Source organism: Vicugna pacos, chromosome 9 (genome assembly GCF_048564905.1).
Source record: "Vicugna pacos chromosome 9, VicPac4, whole genome shotgun sequence".
Lineage (NCBI taxonomy): Eukaryota > Metazoa > Chordata > Mammalia > Artiodactyla > Camelidae > Vicugna > Vicugna pacos.
In genome coordinates, this window is record NC_132995.1 from 51,028,976 (window position 1) to 51,048,522 (window position 19,547).

The 19,547-nt window shown below is 41.2% G+C and overlaps 1 protein-coding gene across 2 annotated transcripts in view; it reads left to right on the forward strand.

Annotated features, from left to right (window-relative positions):
- The window catches only part of GAN (gigaxonin), a 59,896-nt gene that overhangs the window by 20,563 nt on the left and 19,786 nt on the right, over positions 1–19,547 (forward strand). Inside the window, exons 2-9 of one of the 2 annotated variants that reach the window (XM_006207520.4) lie at positions 5,041–5,155; positions 7,552–7,902; positions 9,634–9,851; positions 10,064–10,185; positions 13,718–13,830; positions 14,793–14,942; positions 15,824–15,960; positions 16,226–16,354. In XM_006207520.4, coding sequence (XP_006207582.1) covers positions 5,041–5,155; positions 7,552–7,902; positions 9,634–9,851; positions 10,064–10,185; positions 13,718–13,830; positions 14,793–14,942; positions 15,824–15,960; positions 16,226–16,354 — 1,335 coding nt within the window. Of the gene's footprint in view, positions 1–5,040; positions 5,156–5,216; positions 5,355–7,551; positions 7,903–9,633; positions 9,852–10,063; positions 10,186–13,717; positions 13,831–14,792; positions 14,943–15,823; positions 15,961–16,225; positions 16,355–19,547 lie in introns of those variants that run through there. The other variant, XM_072967805.1, reaches the window with a different exon arrangement.

A 19,547-nucleotide genomic window follows, 5' to 3' on the forward strand; every position in this document is an offset into this window, starting at 1 on the left:
CTGTAGTAGCAAGTGGTGGGGAAATTTACAGTTATTTTTACCTGCAGGGAAGTGAGGGTGGAGGTGCAGCCTGTGGCAGGATGGAGTGATATGGGAAACTTTTTGTGAAACTGGCATTTGAAGTAGTCTTAAGAAACTGGTAGGAACTGGATATCACTGATGATATTAGGAAGAGATCAAAAGTGGGGCAGGATATGGGAAGTTTTGGAGACAGGTCTAATGATCTGAAATTAAACCATAATTAAAATAAAGTTTTGTAATTTAACCCTCAAATGTTTAGAGACTTCAGTTGTACAATGATTCATTTTTTCAGGGCTTTGAAAAGGACCAGATTTTATAGAAGCCTGAAATCCTCCATGGTCATATTTAGAGGAGTCTTTTTTTTCTGTCTTCTTAGCCATTGTCTATACTCTGCCATCTGCCGAAAGAAAACTGTACCCTTTGAAAGGGGTCTTTTTCATTGTGAAAACATACTGCAGGACTGTTGACCCTTGAACAACATGGGTTTGAACTGTGCAGGCCCACACACATGTGGATTTTTTTTCAACATTGCACAGGTTTACTTATACACAGATTAATTGAAAAAAACCCCACATATAAGTGGACCCATACAGTTCAAACCCATGTTGTCCAAGGGTCAGCTGTACACCCGCTGTGGTTGTTTGAATCTACAGATGTGAATGCAGCAGCAGACCATAGGACTTGAGCATCTGCAGATTTTGGTATCCGTATAGGTCCTGAAATCAATCCCTCATGGATACCAGGGACTGTACAGTTGTCTATATGACTGTATAGTTGTCTTTTTAAAAATCCAGTCATATGGTTGAAAAATAAAAAGGGACACGGTGAACGGTGTCCTTGTCACCCCTTCCATCAGCCCAGTCCCCTCCTCCCACCACTGTCCACAGCCCATAGGCAGGCACAGCCAGCTCCTGCCTGGAACAGCTCTAATGCTTGGTGATGCCCTTCTTTCTGAACACATTTTGGGGCTACTGCCTTTGAATTGGTTAAAGACTCTTCAGTCTTGTTTAGGCAGGAGAAAGAAACCATGTAGTAATTAGAAAAGGAAAGTTTAATGTAAAGAATGTTTAACTACAACAGGAGATTGGAGTAATGAGGGATTGGCTACTGAAAAGTAAAGAAAACTCAAAATTAAAGGAATAGCTGATATGAGGAGCAGCCACCACCCCCAGGGCTGAGACCCAGACTTTGTTGGACAGGATGCAGCCATGGCTCACTGCATGGCCGAGAAGCCATATTGGTAGAATTTGCTTGAAATCAGCCCTTTGGAACTTGCTAGAAATCTGTCCTCTCCGGGGCCAGGGAAGAGTGTTCACAGGGAGGTGTCTCACCAGAAACAAGTTTCCTGCAGCATTGCCTCTGGGAGTTCCAGGGAAAGCCTCAGGGCACTGCTGGCTGCCTATATTGCCAGAGCCGCCCAGCTGTGGTACCAGAGCCCAGGAGCAAAACTCTCTCCCCCTGCAGTGTTTCCCCAGCACCCTCGACTGAAAAGCTCACATCACACCAGTTAATGAAAGAAAACTATCCCAAAGGCCCAGATGCATTTTCACAGAGCATTCAAAAAGGGTGGATTTGGAGCTGAGAGGCAATATGTCAACAACCAGCACAGGAACTAAGACATACAAAGAGTCATGACGTCCCTAGTGAAGCGTCCCTGGAAGACACGTCTGCATCTGGTACATTTCAGAGCCAGATATTAATGATTTAGGTATTATTCTTGCCACTTAGACTATTTTTCTCTCTTGACTGAGAATTGACTGACATTTATTGATAAACCTAGGGTGTGGCAAGCAGAAAAGAGCTGCCTTTTGAGTAGAACTATTAGTTCAGTAGAAACTATAGAGGCAGGAATGGCAGATACGGAATTCAAGGGGGAAGCATGGTTCTCTAAGTATCATCTTTATACCTTCAGGTGCATTACGTATTCTATCAGTTTCAGGTTCTTAAAGGTCTACCAAGGCCTCCCATTGCACCAGAATGGACCAGCTGTCTTCTACTGGCACATAGCTGTTATCCTAGGACCATCCTTCACTGGTCCCTTTGCTGCTCTCCTGTGTTGGATCACGTCGTTTTTAGTACAGAATCTTTCTCTTTCTTGACGTTTATTGGAGCACTTTTTCTAGTAGCATTGTGAGAAAGGTGCATGGGAGATAAATTATTCTGAGACTTTGTATGGGTGAAAATGTATATTCTGTCCTGATATTTGATTGGTAGTTTAGCTAGTTATAAAAATCTAGGTTGGAAATAATTTTTCTTCAGAATTTTGGAGTCATTTCCACATGGATATTTAAGTTCCATTTAGAGGTATGAAGTCATTAATCCCATTCCTTTCTCTGTAACCTGTTTTTCTTTCTGGAAGCTTGTAAGAAGTTTTCTCTTTCTGGTATTCTGAAGTATTATGATGATATTCCTTGGAAAGGGGTATTTTTATCCATCGTTATGAGCACATGATAATATATTCTTTTTTGCATGGGCATTCCTGTTTTTCAGATGTTAACCTTATAGACTGATCTTCCAGTTTTTTTTAACTTGTCTCATCTATTTTATACCTTTGTCTTTTTTGCTTTCTTTTCTGGCAGATACCTACAATTGTTAATTTTGATGTTACATTAAAAATTTTTTTTGTAGTCTTTAAAATCTTGTTATTGTTGTTCTCTGAATGTTCCCTTTTAGAGCATCCTATTCTTGTTTCATGAGCATAGCATCCTCTCTTTTCTTTTTGGGAATATTAATGAAAGGTGTTCTTTTTTTTCCCCCTTGACTTTTCATCTTGCATAATCTGTAATTCCTCCAAGTTGACTTATTTCCTGTTGACTTTGGTTTCTGTCTTTCTTCTTTGTCACACATCTGTTGAGTCCTGTTTGCTCAGTTTTAATAGTGGGGCTCTAAAGCAGAGTTCCTTAACGCATGTGCCAAAAAAAGATGCTGCAGCGTATGAAGATAACAGTGGTGACAGCCCTCAGAGTGACTGGGCAGCATCGGGGAGACCGGGGCCCCTGTCCACCACTGGGCCGCACATGGCCTCATCTGTTTACCCCAGAGTCATATTACCTTTTCTGTGTGTGGTGTGACATGAGGACGGTTCACAAGTGCTCTCCAAAATGTACAGGAAGTTCAGAGCCCAGAGGTTGGGCTTATTGGCAGTAGGTTTCACGGTTGCGTGGTCAGGCTGGGTCATTTTCCTGAGGCAGACCTGTGCTTTTAGATCTTTCCTTTGGGGCTGATCAGATGACTCCAGAAAAGTCATCCAGTTTCTTGCCTGGAGGGTGAGGTCTGGCTTTCAGTATTTTAGGAGCAAAATTGGGGGAAAAAAAGGCTGTTGCTCTCAGCATTTAGTATGCAAATACTCTCTTAACTCTCTCTGTTTTTGGTGCAGTGCACCTGCATTCAGATGTGCCTGCTGATCCCCTGTCCAAAGACCCCCCCTTCCTCTGTCTTACGTGCTCCAGAGTTTTGTCACCTGTCTTCCGCTGGAGCTTCCATGGGGAGCCTGACTAGCCTGGCTAGGGAGTCGCATGTCTACATGGAACAGGGACCTGGGAATCCCTAACTCTGTCATTCTCTTCTCACTTAGCTCATTCACCCCTCCCACCATGGCTTCTTCGTCCCATCAGCTTCGAGCCTTATGGGACCTTGAGTGCAGCCCTGGTTGTACCCTAGTTGCCCTCACTGCTAAATTAGGAGTATCTTAGACCTTGGGAAAAGCACTCGTTCTTAAACAACACACAAAAAGCATGGACTGAAAAATTATTTTTCAAATTGTTCATCACCTTAAAAAAAAAAGGCATCAAGTTTGCCAAAGGATTAACATCAAGAATATAATAAAGAACACCTACAGTTCAGGATAAGGAGGGCAGTTAACTCAATTAAAAATGAGACTTGAACTGAATGTGTGTTTCACAGAAGAGGAAACACATGTGACCACGGACTTGGGAGATGTTCAGCCCCTGGGTAAGGAGGGGAATGCAGATCACAACCACAGCTGGAGACCACGTTTCACTCACTGGATTGGAAGAATTTAGGAAGTGTGACAGAGTCGGTCAAGTGCTGTGGAGTCCGTGGGTCCGCAGATTCCCTCCACATACCAGATGAGGCTGAAAACTGCTCCAATGACTTTGGAGAATAATTGAGTGTTGTCTCATACTGTGGAGAAGAAATTAGCTTAATTTCCAGAGATACACCCAAGAGAAATTCTTCTGTATGTTATAAAAGGAGACATACACAAGAACAGTCAGAGCAATGCTGTTCACAGTGCTAGAAACCTGGGGCCACAGTCTAGTGCCCATCAGCAGGACAGTAGCATATTATATGGCAGAAAGAACAAAAGAACCCATGCAAATATGCAGCCACATGAATGACTCATAGCAATATAATATGAAATGAAAAAAGTTGGCCCCAAAAGATTACAGAGAACAGGAAACACTTTTATAAAACTAGAAACGACTTTAAATTGTGTATATACATTTACTATCAATAAAGTTACATGTGTTTTAGATTATATATATTTCGTGGATGCAAAAATAAAAAAGCAAGGGAAAACTGAACGTAGGATTTAGGATAATAGTTACTTCGAGTGGGGCAGGAGAGGAATGGCTTAGTGGGAAAGAACAATTTGGTTAGAAGCAGGTCATTGTCAGGGTCCTGGCTTTTGTTTTGGGTGGTAGGTTTGTGGGGTCCTTGTCACATTAAGGAAAATAAGTAGATAATTAAATACATAGGAAAAATAAGCCTAAAGGGCCTGGGGTTCCCGAGGTGAAGTGAAGATCCTTGCTCACGTGGACCGTCGTGCTTTGGTTGTCTGTTACATTTTGGTTTTTAAGAAGTAGCACTCTGAATCCTGGAACAAATGCTTTGTAGTTGAAAGTCATAAAAATATGCTGATCTAACATTAACAAACTAAATTTTCTAGGTGGGATTCATATACTGATAATTATATACTTTATAGAGTATTTGGTACATAAATATTTTAGCTATTTCTGTTCTTTCATAGAAATTTTACATTTTTTTCCCCTTTCTTAGGACAAAGTTAAACTATAACCCTCCAAAAGATGATGGATCAACCTATAAGATTGAACTTGAAGGGATATCGGTAATGGTTATGAGAGAGATCCTGGATTACATCTTCAGTGGGCAGGTATGATGAGACACCGAGGAAGGAGCACTGAGTAGAGGCTTTTCAAGCTCAGGGTGAGGGTCTCCTTCATCCATTCTGTGACCAAGCCACACTGTCATCTTCATCTTCTGTCGCTGTGTGCTTGACGAGGGCCTTCTGCCGGACCCGGCACCCGAGGCTGTTCTTCCTGGGCTCTGCTCTCCAGAGAAAAGCAGACGAAGTAAGGTCTTACCCAAGTCCCAGTTTTGGTTTCTACCATTCTGAGCTCCACCTTCTAGTCTGAGACACGCTGTCTTTTTGTTTTTAAATCTTAATTCCAGTCTTGCTTTGTACCCACAACTGTTGGGGGACTCCTTCTGTGTCTGTAGTGTGGAAATAGGAGCCTCCCTGGGCAGTGGGGGTGACTTTGTGGAAATAAAGACTTCCAGACTCACACAGGTGACAGGCACCTGCACTGTGTTCATGATGCCTTGGTCCTGTCGCCTCAGGAGGACCAGCATCCCTGTCCCACCTGCATTCCTTCTTTCTCATTTCCCTATACTCCCTGGACCCACTTAGATTTCTGGGGATTTCGTGAAACCCAAGGAGGAAAGTGATTAGTGACCAGTGATCCTTTCCTTTTCTTTGCCCTCCTCCAACCCCTACTACCCTATTGATGTGATTTTAAGTATAGTAGGAGGCCTCTGAAGACTAATGTTAGGTGTGAGTCAGGAGGAAGTCAGTGTGCCTTACGCCTGGTTATGTGAGAGGGAGTTTTATCTCTGCTCCTTTCGAGGGCTGGTGTCTCGCTGTCTCCTTGATTCCTTCTTCTTCATTCTGGTTTTAATTTTCCTTTCTGTAAAGGCTCTGTCTCCTAGATGTTTTCTAAATATTCTGAGTGTACTGCTTAACTTTCTCTAAATACATTCATTCTGTCCAGAGTCAGTGATTGTCATCCCTCGTCCCTTTTGAAGTTTTTTATTTCATTTCATAATGTTATTGCTCTCTCTTTTCTCTGAACCCTAGGTGGTGAGTGTGTAGAAGTAAAGTTATGTGCATGTGTATGATTGTTAAAAATAAATTAACTTAATTCCATTTGGGGACAGCCCTTAAAGTGCTGGAGATGCTCTGTAGCATCATAGAACCAAGCTTAGGACCAAACTCCTATCTAACTTGTAAAATCAGTTCAGTGGCAGTTATAACAGGTTATAAGCCAGTAAGAGCAGATTCATGTTCCAGCTTGCATTTGAAACTTGAAAACTTATTTACAAATTGACGTCTAGGTTTTGTTCCCAATTTAAATTAGTTACGGTTTAAAAACCCCAGTTGCAATGTAAGTCTTAACAAACTCCTGAATTGGCAGTTTAGATTTGTATGGAATTTAGTGCTGCTTTTTTTTTCCCCACATGCCTATATTTAAATAGTCTATAGCTATCTGCTGTCTTCTGGCTAAATTTAGTATGTCACGTAAATGGGAAATTTCTCCTAATTTGTGGCTTACTCGACAAACTTCTCTCCAGTTTTATTGCTCAGTTTCCAAGGGACAGTTACACTTTTTTTCTTTAATCTATGTACACATTGTGTAAATCGTGGTAAAACGTTTCTTGCTGCACTCCTCCACGAAATCTCTCCTTCACGTTTCCTAAAGAAATACCCATTCTTTGGGAGAATCTGGACCACTTGTGATTGTGGCGGTATTTTAGGGGCCTCTTTCTTTATGGTGCTCCACTAGTGCATGGAAAAACTGACATGGATGAAAGAAGAAGCATCAGTCAGAAAACTGAAGAAAATTAAGGACGAGTAAATGTTCATGATGATTTTTTTAAAAAATTCATATTAGGAATTTACTCCAGAAAGTAGCTTTGAGACCAGACTGTGTCTGTTACACCAAGTACAATGTTTGGTGTTCAGAATGAGGCTCCAGACAGTGTGGATCTCCCTCTCCCTGTCTTGAAGGGGCAGTATACAGTCTTTGGCATACCATTGGCAAAAGAGTGTACCTAGTATAATTGGAGGCAAGATTTTCATCAGTTCGGGTGCTAGGATTTAAAGAGATTGCCTTCAGTTTAGCATAAAATGCAGAACTTGCCACTTCCTAAGCATTTCAGTCATTGGAGGTTTTTCCTCCTAAGTATAGAAGTGAGCACCATGGACAGTTCCCCTTGGAGGGGTTATTGGTGGTTAACATCAGTAAAGCGAGGAAGGAGCTGGGGAAAGTTAACCAGCCAGTTAACCTGCCTGTGTTAACTGAAGGCTCCTTGGTGCCCTCCAACTCTTCTTGAAAACAAAGTACTGTGTTGAACTATACGAAATTGCCAATTTCCAGTCATCTTTGACCTACAGAAATGGAGCTTTCATGTGGTTCAGCCTAATAGATTAGTGGTTTGAGTTCTAAATACATACATTCCAATATAAAATATCTCTGATTATCCTTACAGATTCGGCTAAATGAAGATACCATCCAAGATGTTGTGCAGGCCGCAGACCTGCTCCTGCTGACGGATCTGAAGACCCTGTGCTGTGAGTTTTTAGAAGGCTGCATTGCTGCTGAGAACTGCATCGGGATCCGAGACTTTGCACTTCATTACTGCCTGCACCACGTCCACTACCTGGCCACCGAGTACCTGGAGACTCATTTCCGGGACGTCAGCAGCACAGAAGAATTCCTAGAACTGAGTCCTCAGAAGCTTAAAGAAGTGATTTCTCTTGAGAAGTTAAATGTTGGCAATGAAAGATACGTGTTTGAAGCAGTCATTCGATGGATAGCACATGACACAGAAATAAGAAAGGTACTTGCACTTCATAGTGGGATCTGACTTTGCCTTTTCACTTGCTCATTCATTTATTTGTTTATTTTTAATCCAAATTCAAGGTATTTTTTCATTCTCTTTCAACTTGAAAGACTTAAAGTTGTGATCTGAAAGATAACCTGTAAAGCATCTTCCTGTTGGATCACTAAAGCAGTTGGTTTTCCAGACCAGTCTGCCAAAGTCCTTGTAACCCAATGAAAGTGTTAATACTTATAAGTAACATAATGTCCTCTGAATGTTGTTTTTAGTGGGAAAATGTATTTCAGGCTTAAGCTGGAGAGTATAGCAATGCACCGTGTACTCCTCACCCTAGCTTTGAGCATACTTCCCACTACAGTGTCGGGCTAACCCCTAGAGGGTCTCTGATGCAGGCAGTGGGGTGAGGAAAGGGTGCGTGGAGTCCTGGCAGAGGGGTGAGGGGCGAGGGCCATAGGCTCTCCCTGGAGTGATTGACACCAGTTGAGGAGAAAGCGGATAGTATTCTGGAGTTTTCATGGCAGGTTCATGAAGGTTCTAGGAGTGACAGCCTGGGAAGGAAGAGTCTTAGAGAATATCAGGCTTGAGATCCAAACTGATAATACATTGTTGGAGGGAGCAGATTCACAAGGCTTTACATCCACTATTTATAAATTAGAGACTGGCTTCGGTTACTGTATTCAAAATAAAGAAATGTATTAGGTTTCAGAGTGGCTTTCAGAATGCATAATTACATTTTTAATTGTCCTTAGTAACTCTTGACTTATGTTTTGATGATTATCTTGTAGTTTCTAAATTCTGCAAGCCCATGAGCATGTGCATTTAGAAACCACGTTTGTGGTCTCAGCACAGTTGGTACAGTTAGCGTTCTCTCTTCCACACTGATGGTAAATTAGGGAGGGAGATAGGGTTTCCATCTTGCTGCGACCACCAGAGTAGCTTCTCTCTAACCCTTTTCTTGCCTTAAAGTGGTGAGGACATGTGAGATGAAGTGGCTGGGAGGGAAACAAGAGATACTTCATGTTTTGGTTAATCTGTTGGCTTTTATTACTCAGAGTATAGAAGAGTGTATCTTAAATGACGATTTCAAAACCAAGACAGACTAGTCACCTTATGTATGTAGGATGCTGTCGTCTGTTGGGTTGAGTTTAATGATTAAGCTTGAAAAATATATAATTCATATTATACATGTTAGGTAATTTATTACAGTATTTACTGGAGGAATGATGATGATGATGATGATTATCAGAATTTGTGGGGGTGCTTTTTCAGATAATTTCCTGTAACATTAATGTTGATGCATTTTCATTATCAAATCTACCATATTCTGTCACAATGTTGCTGTATATAATGCTTATTTTTAAATGTGATTTAACTCACAGCACATCCAAGTATGTGAAATACAGCAGCTCATAGCAGAGTTCTTCTAAGTTTCACTTTGCTGTGGGAACTGTTTTGGGTGTGAAGAAAGCTGCTTGAAACTATGCAGTGATATATCAGATATAAATGTGAAGTGATGATTTTTTAAATTAAACTTTTGTTTATCAAAGCCATGGAAAGTAGAAGGAAAGGGGCCACTAAGCACATCCAAGCAGTATGGCCACTTACACCTGCTGTTGCGAAGCTGACTGTCAGTGCCAGCAATTTTACTTTCCCACGAGTCGGAAAATGTATGTTCTAAAAACCGTGTCCCCTTTCCCTTGTGTCCACCCCGTGCTCTGCCCTCCTCTGCAGGTCCACATGAAGGATGTTATGTCAGCGCTGTGGGTTTCAGGGTTAGACTCCAGCTACTTACGGGAACAGATGCTGAATGAACCGTTAGTCCGAGAGATCGTCAAGGAGTGCAGCAACATACCCCTGAGCCAGCCGCAGCAGGGCGAGGCCATGCTGGCCAACTTCAAGCCCCGGGGGTACTCAGAATGCATCGTGACCGTCGGTGGAGAAGAGAGAGTGTAAGTGTGGTTGTGAGCTGTTTGACTAGTGGTATGATGGAAGAGGGATTTCCACATAAACAAGAATTCATACATATTTTTCAAAATCTAACACATAATAGCAGTAGTTTTTTTTAACGTTTGAAACATTGTTCAGAGCAGTAAAACTAGTCATAGTTATTATAAGCAGAACTACATGAGGCACATTAACTGCCAATCAATTATTTCCTTAGTTCACGGAAACCCACAGCAGCAATGCGATGCATGTGCCCACTCTACGACCCCAATCGGCAGCTTTGGATCGAGCTGGCGCCTTTAAGCATGCCGAGAATCAACCATGGAGTTCTCTCTGCAGGTACCGTGCTGTGGTCAACTTCACTTAAACACAAGAGCAAGGAATACGGAATTGCAGGGTTGTGCAGAATGACTCAAAACCTTTTAAAGATACAATTTTATTATCTCTCTGTGATGACAGTTTCAGGGGAGCTCTAGCTTTTAAGACTATGGTAAGAAGAGTGTCTGCTGTCAGTCTTTCTTGCTCCCGAGTCTTAAATACATAGCTAGTTTTAAGATATTAGTAGAGAAGCACTTTATTTGATGACTTAAATGGCAGAAGAGCAAAACTCAGTGACTGTTACCACCCCATTAGCTGTGTGATCACACCTGACACACAGAGTTTCTTTGCACCGTGATAGTCCCCCATCTTGCAACTTGGAATCACAACTTGTAACTGTATTCAAAATGAAAGTGTCACGTAAAAACAGGCATTTCATATGAAACTTCAGAAAGCATTACGTATATTGGTTATGGCTTAAAGTTATTTTACTATGGGAGTGTGTTTCACTTGAACTTTGCAAGTTCAGAAACAGCTTCACATTATTCAAAGCTCTCACCCCAGGAGGTGGTGGGAGAGCTTGTCCTGTCTACCTCTCCCTTCACCTTGAATCTGCCTTTTAAGGGTTCACCCCACTAGTACCATTTTCTTTAATTCAAATTATTGTCAGCAGTCCTCCTGAAATCCTTCTTTTATGGTCTCTGCTTGCCCACTAACATTACCTTAAAATGTTTAAGCTGTACCACACCATACCATATTTTACAAATGTCTAAAGCTATAGAATAGAAATAGAATCAATTTATGAGTTCTACAATAAGTGTAGTATTTATCTGCAATAATCAGCTGGATGGAGTTGTGTAGCCAACAGGATGTGGGTCTGATTTCCCTGTTCTGTCTTCCCAGATTTAGCATCCTTAAATTTTCCTCCCATACTGTGTACACACGTGCACAATTTTCATGCACACCCACCACAAAAGTTCCTGTATCACTAATTGTCAGATTTCCTAGAGGGGTTGGTGTTTCAGATACTTGATACAATGAGGAAATGAATTGTGTCCAGTTGTGTTGACCAAAGTCGTGAAATGATGGCGTAGTTCTATTTGTCCGGCCTGTTCCACACTTCTCTTTTCTGGCCTTTAAAAAAAAAAAGTTTGACTTTCATTGTCACTCAGTTTTTCCCCTCCCTACCAGGTTAAAAGTTAAATTCTGTACCTGTATTTCCTTGGAAGTTATCTTAGAATCCACAGCGTGTATTGTTAAGTTAGCAAAGTCTAAAGTTAATCAGTACATTTATACTCCATTTTTCATGTTCCACAGTTTCACAGTATTGAAATACATGACTATTTATAAGTAAATATTTACATATATACATATGTTCTGTTTATCTGTCTTACACATGTATCTGTAGATAGTATTCGTTTAGATTTATTCACATCTTTACCACTTTCTTTGTTTTTCCCTCTTACTCCTCAGACTTTCCATCTAGGATCATTTTCCTTCTCTCTACAGTTAATCCTTTTGAATTTTCTTCAATGTGGGTCTACTGGTAGCAAATTCTTCCATTTGTTTGTCTAAAAATGTCATTATTTTGCCTTCATCCTTATTTTTGTTGGGTATAGAATTTTTGGTTGGCATCCACTATTTTTTATTTGTTTCATTTTGGTTTTTGTTTGGGTTTTTTGGGGGTGGGGAATAATTAGGTTTGTTTGTTTGTGTATGGAGGTACTAGGGATTGAACCCAGGACCTCATGCATGCGAAGCACGCACTCTGCCACTGAGGTGTGCCCTCCCCCTGGGTGGCATCCACTACTGTTTAGCACACTGAAGATATTTTTCCACTGACTTCTGTCTTTCATTGTTGAGCCCGTTGTCAGTCTCAAGCTCTGTCTTTGAGCTGTATTTAAGATTTTCTTTTTGTCTTTATTTTTCTGCCATTTCACTCTGGTGTGCTTAAGTGAATATTTTATTTGAAATTTTACCATATTTGTGGATTGTTGGGCATCTTGACTCTGTGGTTTGGCCTTTTCAGCAAATCTGATTTCTTACTCGTGTGTCTTCACATGTTGTCCTTGCTCTGTTCTCTCTCCCTCTGCCTTTGGAAGTCAGATTAAACATGACTAGACCTTTTTACTCCATCCTCTCCCTGCTACCTTCTTTGTTTTGTTTTTCATCTTTTGCCTCTCCGTGTTGCCTTCTTTGTGATTTCTTTTGATGTATCTTCCGTTTAATGAATTTTTTCTTTAACTGTGACGAGTCTGCCATTAAATCTATCCATTGAATTTTATCTACTTCCATCTTTTTTTATTTCTAGAAATTATCTTTAAATTTTTTTTCAAATCTGCTATTTCACTGCTGTAGTCCATGCTATAGAGTTATCTTCAATTTGTCCTTTATTTTTTAAACATAGTAAGCATTGTTGTTTTATCATCTTTCTGATTATTCTACTATTTGACATTTGAAACTTTTGCAAGACTACTTACTATTTTCCGCTTCTGCTGATTCTTCGCAGAGTCTAGTTCCTTTGTCTAACTGAGTATCTTTGTCCAGGTGCTGATCATTTTATTAAAACTTATTTATGGGAATAATTTGATGTTTTAAAATCTTAGAATGTTAGACTCTAAAACTCAGATAAAGGTGCTTTTTTCCATGGAAGTTTTGCATTTGTTTCTGCCAGTTGCCTGAAAATGCTACTAATTTGTAATTACTGAATATCAAATTCAAATGTTGAGATTTCCTAGACGAGCAAGGAGATTTTAAATCTGGCTTCCAGTTCTAGTTGGTCTTCATCCTGAGGATTAGAACTTGGAGAGCCTCTCCTGCCAGAAGCCACACTCTCTGTGGGCCTGGGATTTAGATTTCTGTCTTTTTTCATCCCTAAAAGCCATTAAAAGAAAAATTGAGTTTTTCCCAGATGGCTGCATGCCCTCAGAGCTAAATGGTTTCCATGCGTGGTAACCTCTCTAGGGCCCACGTTCCCCTTTAGTTTCACCGTATTGTCTTGTTGGCTTCTTCTCCTTTAAGAAGACTATTTTATTTTAAAAATATTCTATCTAACTAGATAAAACATTTTTAAAACAAAGTAGTCTTGAAGTGTTGGTAGAATAACCTAAACTACCATTATCCAAGTTAGGAAGTTCAAAAATTATGTGCACACTGGTGTCCGGACCTGAGTGTTCCTGCGGTCTTGGATGCGTAGATGTGAGCTGTGTTTCAGATGCTGTGCGAGACTCATGGAGCCTGGGGGCAGAATAAATGTGCTGAGATAACGCAGAGTCACTGGGTGACCGGGTGGGTGGTGTCAGTGGTCCTTTTAAGCTGCAGGGTAGTGGGAATCTGCTCAGAGACCCCAGGTGAAGGAAAATGGTCACAGTGACTCAGAGATTTGGCTCCATCACCAGGGATCGAGTGAAATATGATAAAGATCTCAAGTCCATTGTTGTCAGAGCAGCTTTCTCCACATACTGTCTCTACAATGACGGCATTTATATTTCCCAGGAGATGGGTGTTGAAAACATGTTTCAACTTTCTTGTGTGTCTCCTTTGATTTTTGCAGAAGGCTTTTTGTTTGTATTTGGGGGCCAGGATGAAAACAAGCAGACCCTAAGCTCAGGAGAGAAGTATGACCCGGATGCAAACACATGGACTGCGTTGCCACCGATGAACGAGGTAAAATACTGCTTTTTAAATTTGTTCGATGTGTTTCTTTTTTTCCCTTTAGCCCTTTTGTTTGTTTTGCAAAAGAAGTAGCAGCCCTGCCAACCCCTCCCACCCCACCTAGTGCCCACCCTCCTGGTGCTCCTCTATGTGCCTTCCTTCTGCTCAGTCTGGCCTCCCTGCAGTTTCTCAGCCCTTCTAGAAGTGCGCTGGCTTCCAGACCCTTGCCAGGACCTTTGCCAGATGCCACGTGGCATGCCACTTCCTTCCTTCCTTCCTTTGGTGTTTGTCCCAGTAGCTCCTTCCCAGTGAGGCCTCCCCTGGCCCCTGGCTCCCCACTTTCTCCTCTCCTGCTTCCTTTCTCTTCATACCCTGGAGAGTCTTGTTTGAATCATTCGTACATCCTTTCAGATGGCAGGGATTTTGTCTGTCTGTCCGGTACTCTCTCTTCCATGCTAGAGTCATGCTGGGCACAAAGGAAGTACCATGCATGGATGAGTGTGCCACACCTCGGGCTTGCTCACTCCAGACAGTCCCCCGCCGGGTCCTCCCCAGCCTCTCCCAGCCACAGACAGCCCTCTTGCCACAAATCTTCCTTGTCTTTCACACCTTCACTTGGAACCACTTTCTGCCCATTGCTGTACAAAGATCATTTTATTGAACCGGAAGGCAATAGTTGTTTTTCTTGCTGTGAGCTGTTTTGAGTAGAAAGTGATGGTTCTGCCAGTGAATTCACCATGCATGTAATTTGCTAGTTCTGGGAAATTCCTGGATGGGGTTCTCTGTCCATTGTGATGGAGAGTGAGCTACTAGGGAAGTCTTCAGAAATATTTTAGAGAGATGGTTTTGAGCCTGGGACCTCCTTGCTGGAATGCTGGGATATAGTGGTATAAGTCATTTTTATTAAATGTATGAATATCAGTTTTCAGTCTGATTAGTTGGCGTTTTGTCTAAGATCTTTGATGTCTTTTCAGGCAAGACACAACTTTGGAATCGTGGAGATAGATGGAATGCTATACATTTTAGGAGGAGAAGATGGTGAAAAAGAGCTGATTTCCATGGAATGTTATGATATTTATTCTAAAACCTGGACAAAGCAACCTGATTTGACCATGGTTAGAAAGGTGAGAACTATTACCTTGTGATAACTGAGTCACAAATTGGGCTTTAAAGTTACTGTTGCTTCATTTCCTACAGATGCCTTTTAGTACAATTGGCAGTGTTAAGAGAATTCACACGATAGAGTTCTGTCTCTGTTGGTAGCTTGCCTTCACTGTCATCAGCCTTAGCACCAAGATGGGAAGCTGTGTGTGTGAGAGGTTACCCCAGCAGTGGGCTCTGGGCGGGACCACTGTGTCCAGGGTCTACACCTGATAAGTGCTTTGTGGTGGCGCTAGCCCAGGAGCCAGATCTCCCAAGCCTGTTTTCTTAATCATCATGCAGGACTGGGGAGAAACGTTAATCAGAAGGTACTCCTTGCACAGTGAGCAGACACATGGCTCACGTGAGCTGCTTAGTGCTTGGTCAGTATTTATATTCTGGGTGGCGGCAGGAAGTCCATCGTCAGGCCAGGGCTTTGTCCAGTGCCCTAGGTGTTCACTCATAACATGATCACTCACTGTCTGTGCCTTTCAACTGACTTACTCGGGGCAGGAATCGAGTGACATCTTGCTCCATGGAATCTGCATCTTGGAATCTTCACATAGTGGTGAAAGAATGGAAAGACTGGAAAGGTCCTTTAAAAATTAGGCTTATTTCCTTATCTCACTTAGTGGAATAGTATTAGGTAGTGTTACTCCTCAGAAAAGGATTAACTCTAGGAGTCTTCCCTCGGCCTTCTCAGTTTTAAAGCCCCGTGTTGTCGTATTAGAAGAAACCATAGTTTTGCTGTTAGCAGTCAGATCGTTTTCCGGACATCTCCCCAGGCTCTCTAGCCAAGTTAGTATTCACTCATCCGACTTTAATAATTAATGTTTCCTTCCCCACTGTTGCTTTCTCCTTTCAGATTGGCTGCTATGCAGCTATGAAAAAGAAAATCTATGCCATGGGTGGTGGCTCATATGGAAAACTGTTTGAATCTGTGGAGTGTTACGACCCGAGGACCCAGCAGTGGACGGCTATCTGTCCCCTAAAAGAGAGGAGGTGGGAGAACGCAATGTGGACTGTGCAGAGTCCCCTTCTCCTGGCTTTTGCTTTGCCCTCCTTTCAAACTCATCTTTTATTACTTGGCTTGGCATTTGGTTTATATGACACGAAACGAATAATCCATTTCCTGAAAAGGGAAGGCCCACGTATTTGTGAAACATTGACCTGCCCCGGAGCTAAAACACGCGTAAGAGGAATTAGGGAATCAGATCTTGGGTGGTGAGTCCAGTACTGAGTGTGCTCTCTCTGTGTGGCCTTTCAGGTTTGGAGCGGTAGCCTGTGGAGTCGCCATGGAACTGTACGTATTTGGGGGAGTCAGAAGTCGCGAGGACATCCAGGGTGGCGAGATGGTAACTTGCAAGTCGGAATTCTACCACGATGAGTTTAAAAGGTAATTTTGAATGATTTCATATAGCCTCTGCAACTTTTTTTTTATGCTTTCAGAGTCATGTTGTAGCTTTCTTTAGTTTTGTTTTCAAATTCTTTCAATGAATTATCTGTTTAGGAGATATGTCTAATGCATACTAGATACTTATTCAGTGACTTTAGAAGTATTGGTAACTCATAGGAAAACCATCAGAAAATGTTTCTAAAATTTGGGTCAGACCTTGACACTTTTGTTAGCTTTTAGGAGAAAGTTTAAACTCCTTAACTTAGCATGTATGGCCTTTTGTGATATGGCCTGTGGCTACTCTTTCTGCTGCTCTTCAACCCAGATGCTTCCCTTGAGTCCCACTGAGTGACTTTTCCTCCAACACGTTACGATTGTCTTAGCTCCTCACTTTTGTACTGTTCTTTTTGCCTAAAATTTCCTGTCCCACGTTTACCAAGTTAACTTGGCCTCTTCTGAAACGCTGCTTAATTATTGTCAGTACCCAGAGAAGGCCTGAGTTGGGCTCCTTGGTCTGTGATTCCATAACACCTCTGTCTCAGGTTGCAGTTGTTAACCGCACGCTCCTCAGCTTTGCAGCCTAGCTTCTAGCATCATGTTTAGCCTGTATCAGATGCTCAAAAAATGTGCTGTCAGGTTCTTAAAACATTTGCCAGGATGCCCTCCCGTCGGGTGGAGTCAGCAGTGTCCTTCCAGCCTCCCCCTTCTCCCTCCTCTCACACATTTTATTGTTGTAACCACTAAACAATATTTTTACTGCAGTAATATGTTCACATCCTACAGAGAGACTGTCATGCTGACGTTAATCTTGTGATAACATTTCAACTGTGTTACCAGGAGGTGGCACCATAACATAATGTTTCATTTCATACAATTTTCCCCCCCTTTTTTATTGATGTATAGTCAGTTTACAATGTTGTGTCAATTTCTGGTGTACAGCAAAATGTTTCCGTCATACTTACACATACATATATTCATATTTCAAATTATTTCAGATTAGGGCAAACAATGAGCAGTTACCAAGATTTTAGAATTATATATACATGGTACCTAGCTTTTCATGTATTTTAAATTTAGGATATTTGCATAGCCTTGTTTTTCTTCAGTTACAGGGGGCTGACTTTATTAGACAAAGTGTGAGAACAATTTTGAGAATGTTTGCTCTGGTAAGGGTGTGAGAATTTCCCTTACTTAATGCATTATTACTGTGAGGGCTGACTGTTTAAAGTATGAAGTAGTCCATTAATTTCCTGTCCAAATGAACTTGAGATGGCCTACCCAACTTCATTAACAAGCAGTGGTCAGTACATTTGGTTTCTGATAAAATATTGATATAAGTCTTTCTCACCATCAATGAATTACTGTTCGGGCAGTGTGAGCAAGAGAGCCGTAACTCACTTGCTAGAGTAGTCATGGTTGCTTTCTGTTTTACCATTTTTTTTTGTCCCTATTTTGACTGTATAAGACTTAAGTCTGGCTGTAAAGTTTTCAGCCTGCCCTCGATACGCTATAAATTGTTAGAACCTTTATGTTTCTATCATATTTATAGTTGATAAGCTTTACATAATAAGTGTATGACTTGCTTTCAGTTCTTAATTGTTAAACATTAAAGTATTGCTTTTTCCTTGCTATTTAGAAGCACTTCCAAATAAAACTCACAGGAGAGAACTCCTCTCTCCTCCAGTTTTTAGTTTCCCTACTTCAAAGCTCTCCAGTGTTAGTTGATAAGCTGAAGAAAGCTTAATTTCTGTTGTCAAAATATAGGATTCTTGTTTAGATGACACTAAACATATATATAACACAAAGTGCTGTGTATTAACCCACTTAACTCATTTAATCTTCAAAACAACTCTTGGAGATACTGGTACTCTTTTTATCCCTGTTTTGCATTTGAGGAAACCAAAACACAGAGATGTTAAGTAATGTGCCCAGAGGCATGCGGGTAGCAAGCGGCACAGCTGGGATCTGAACTAAGGCATTCTGGCCCCAGGGTCCACCTTTTCAGCTATCAACAGGCTGTCCCATAAATATCTACAAAAGGGAAAAAAAAAAAAATATATATATATATATACACACACACACACACACACACACACACACACACGTGTGTGTGTGTGTGTGTGTGTAGTGTATTTCTTTAAAGAGCAGACGTTTCCAAATGTGTTATATTTGCATATTCTGGAAACGGTTGCCAGATGAGCCATCTGTATTAGATTGGAGACCATTTATTGTTTTTAAGCAATCTCTTGTCTTTCCTGTCTTTGTTCCCTATTTTTAGGTTAAAATTTTCCTGGAAAAATGCCATATCTTATTATTTTCTATGTTTTTGACTAAAAACAAAACTGTTTGAAGGAAAGCAAGAAAATTGCCATTACTTACACCAAATCATCATAACAGCTTCATGTCCCGGAGGACACTGTGTCTATTTCTCTTCCTTTTATCCTTGCTTTTTTACCATCTTCTTAGTGATCTGTATTTTTAAAAAAAGTCATCTTTGATTCTCTTGTGCTTCACATCTCATGAGATGCCAAGTCTTATTTTTTTTAACCCGTCACATTTTTCACATTCACCCTTTTACTTCTCGGGCCCTAATCCAGTGTGTTCACTCTTCCATACGTGCAGTGTCATTAGCCTTCTCACCAGTCTCCTCTAATACTTTCGCCTACTTGTGCTTTTGAGAGATTACTCTGACTTTGGTCATTTTATCCTGATAGAAATTCTTCGTATTTCCCTATTGCTTTCCAAATAAAGATAATAGTATTTAGCTTCCTACTCATGGTCCTCCATGATCTGAGGTTGAGAAAAATGTTCCACCATTTTCAGTTTCTCCCTTTCCCATGTTCCATACTCCAGCTTGCTTCTCATAACCATCCTGGGTTTTACTGCCTTTTGTGCATTTGCTCAGCCTAGATACTCTCCCCCTTTCATTTTTATAGGTAAATCATGTTAACTATTCAAGTTTCATCTTTTGATGGCTGAATATATATTTCTGAATCCCCACATGGCTCTCTGACCTGTGGGTTGGGGACCATTATGGTAGGAAGGGTTGAGTGAAGGCCACCAGAACTTTCCCTCCCTGCCAAGGTAGAAAACCAGAAGTAACATTTCACCCTGAGAAATGTGCAGACATCAGTGTCACCATCAGAGACTGGAAAATGCAGAAGTAGTGAGTGCTACCTTGTCACACCCCTGC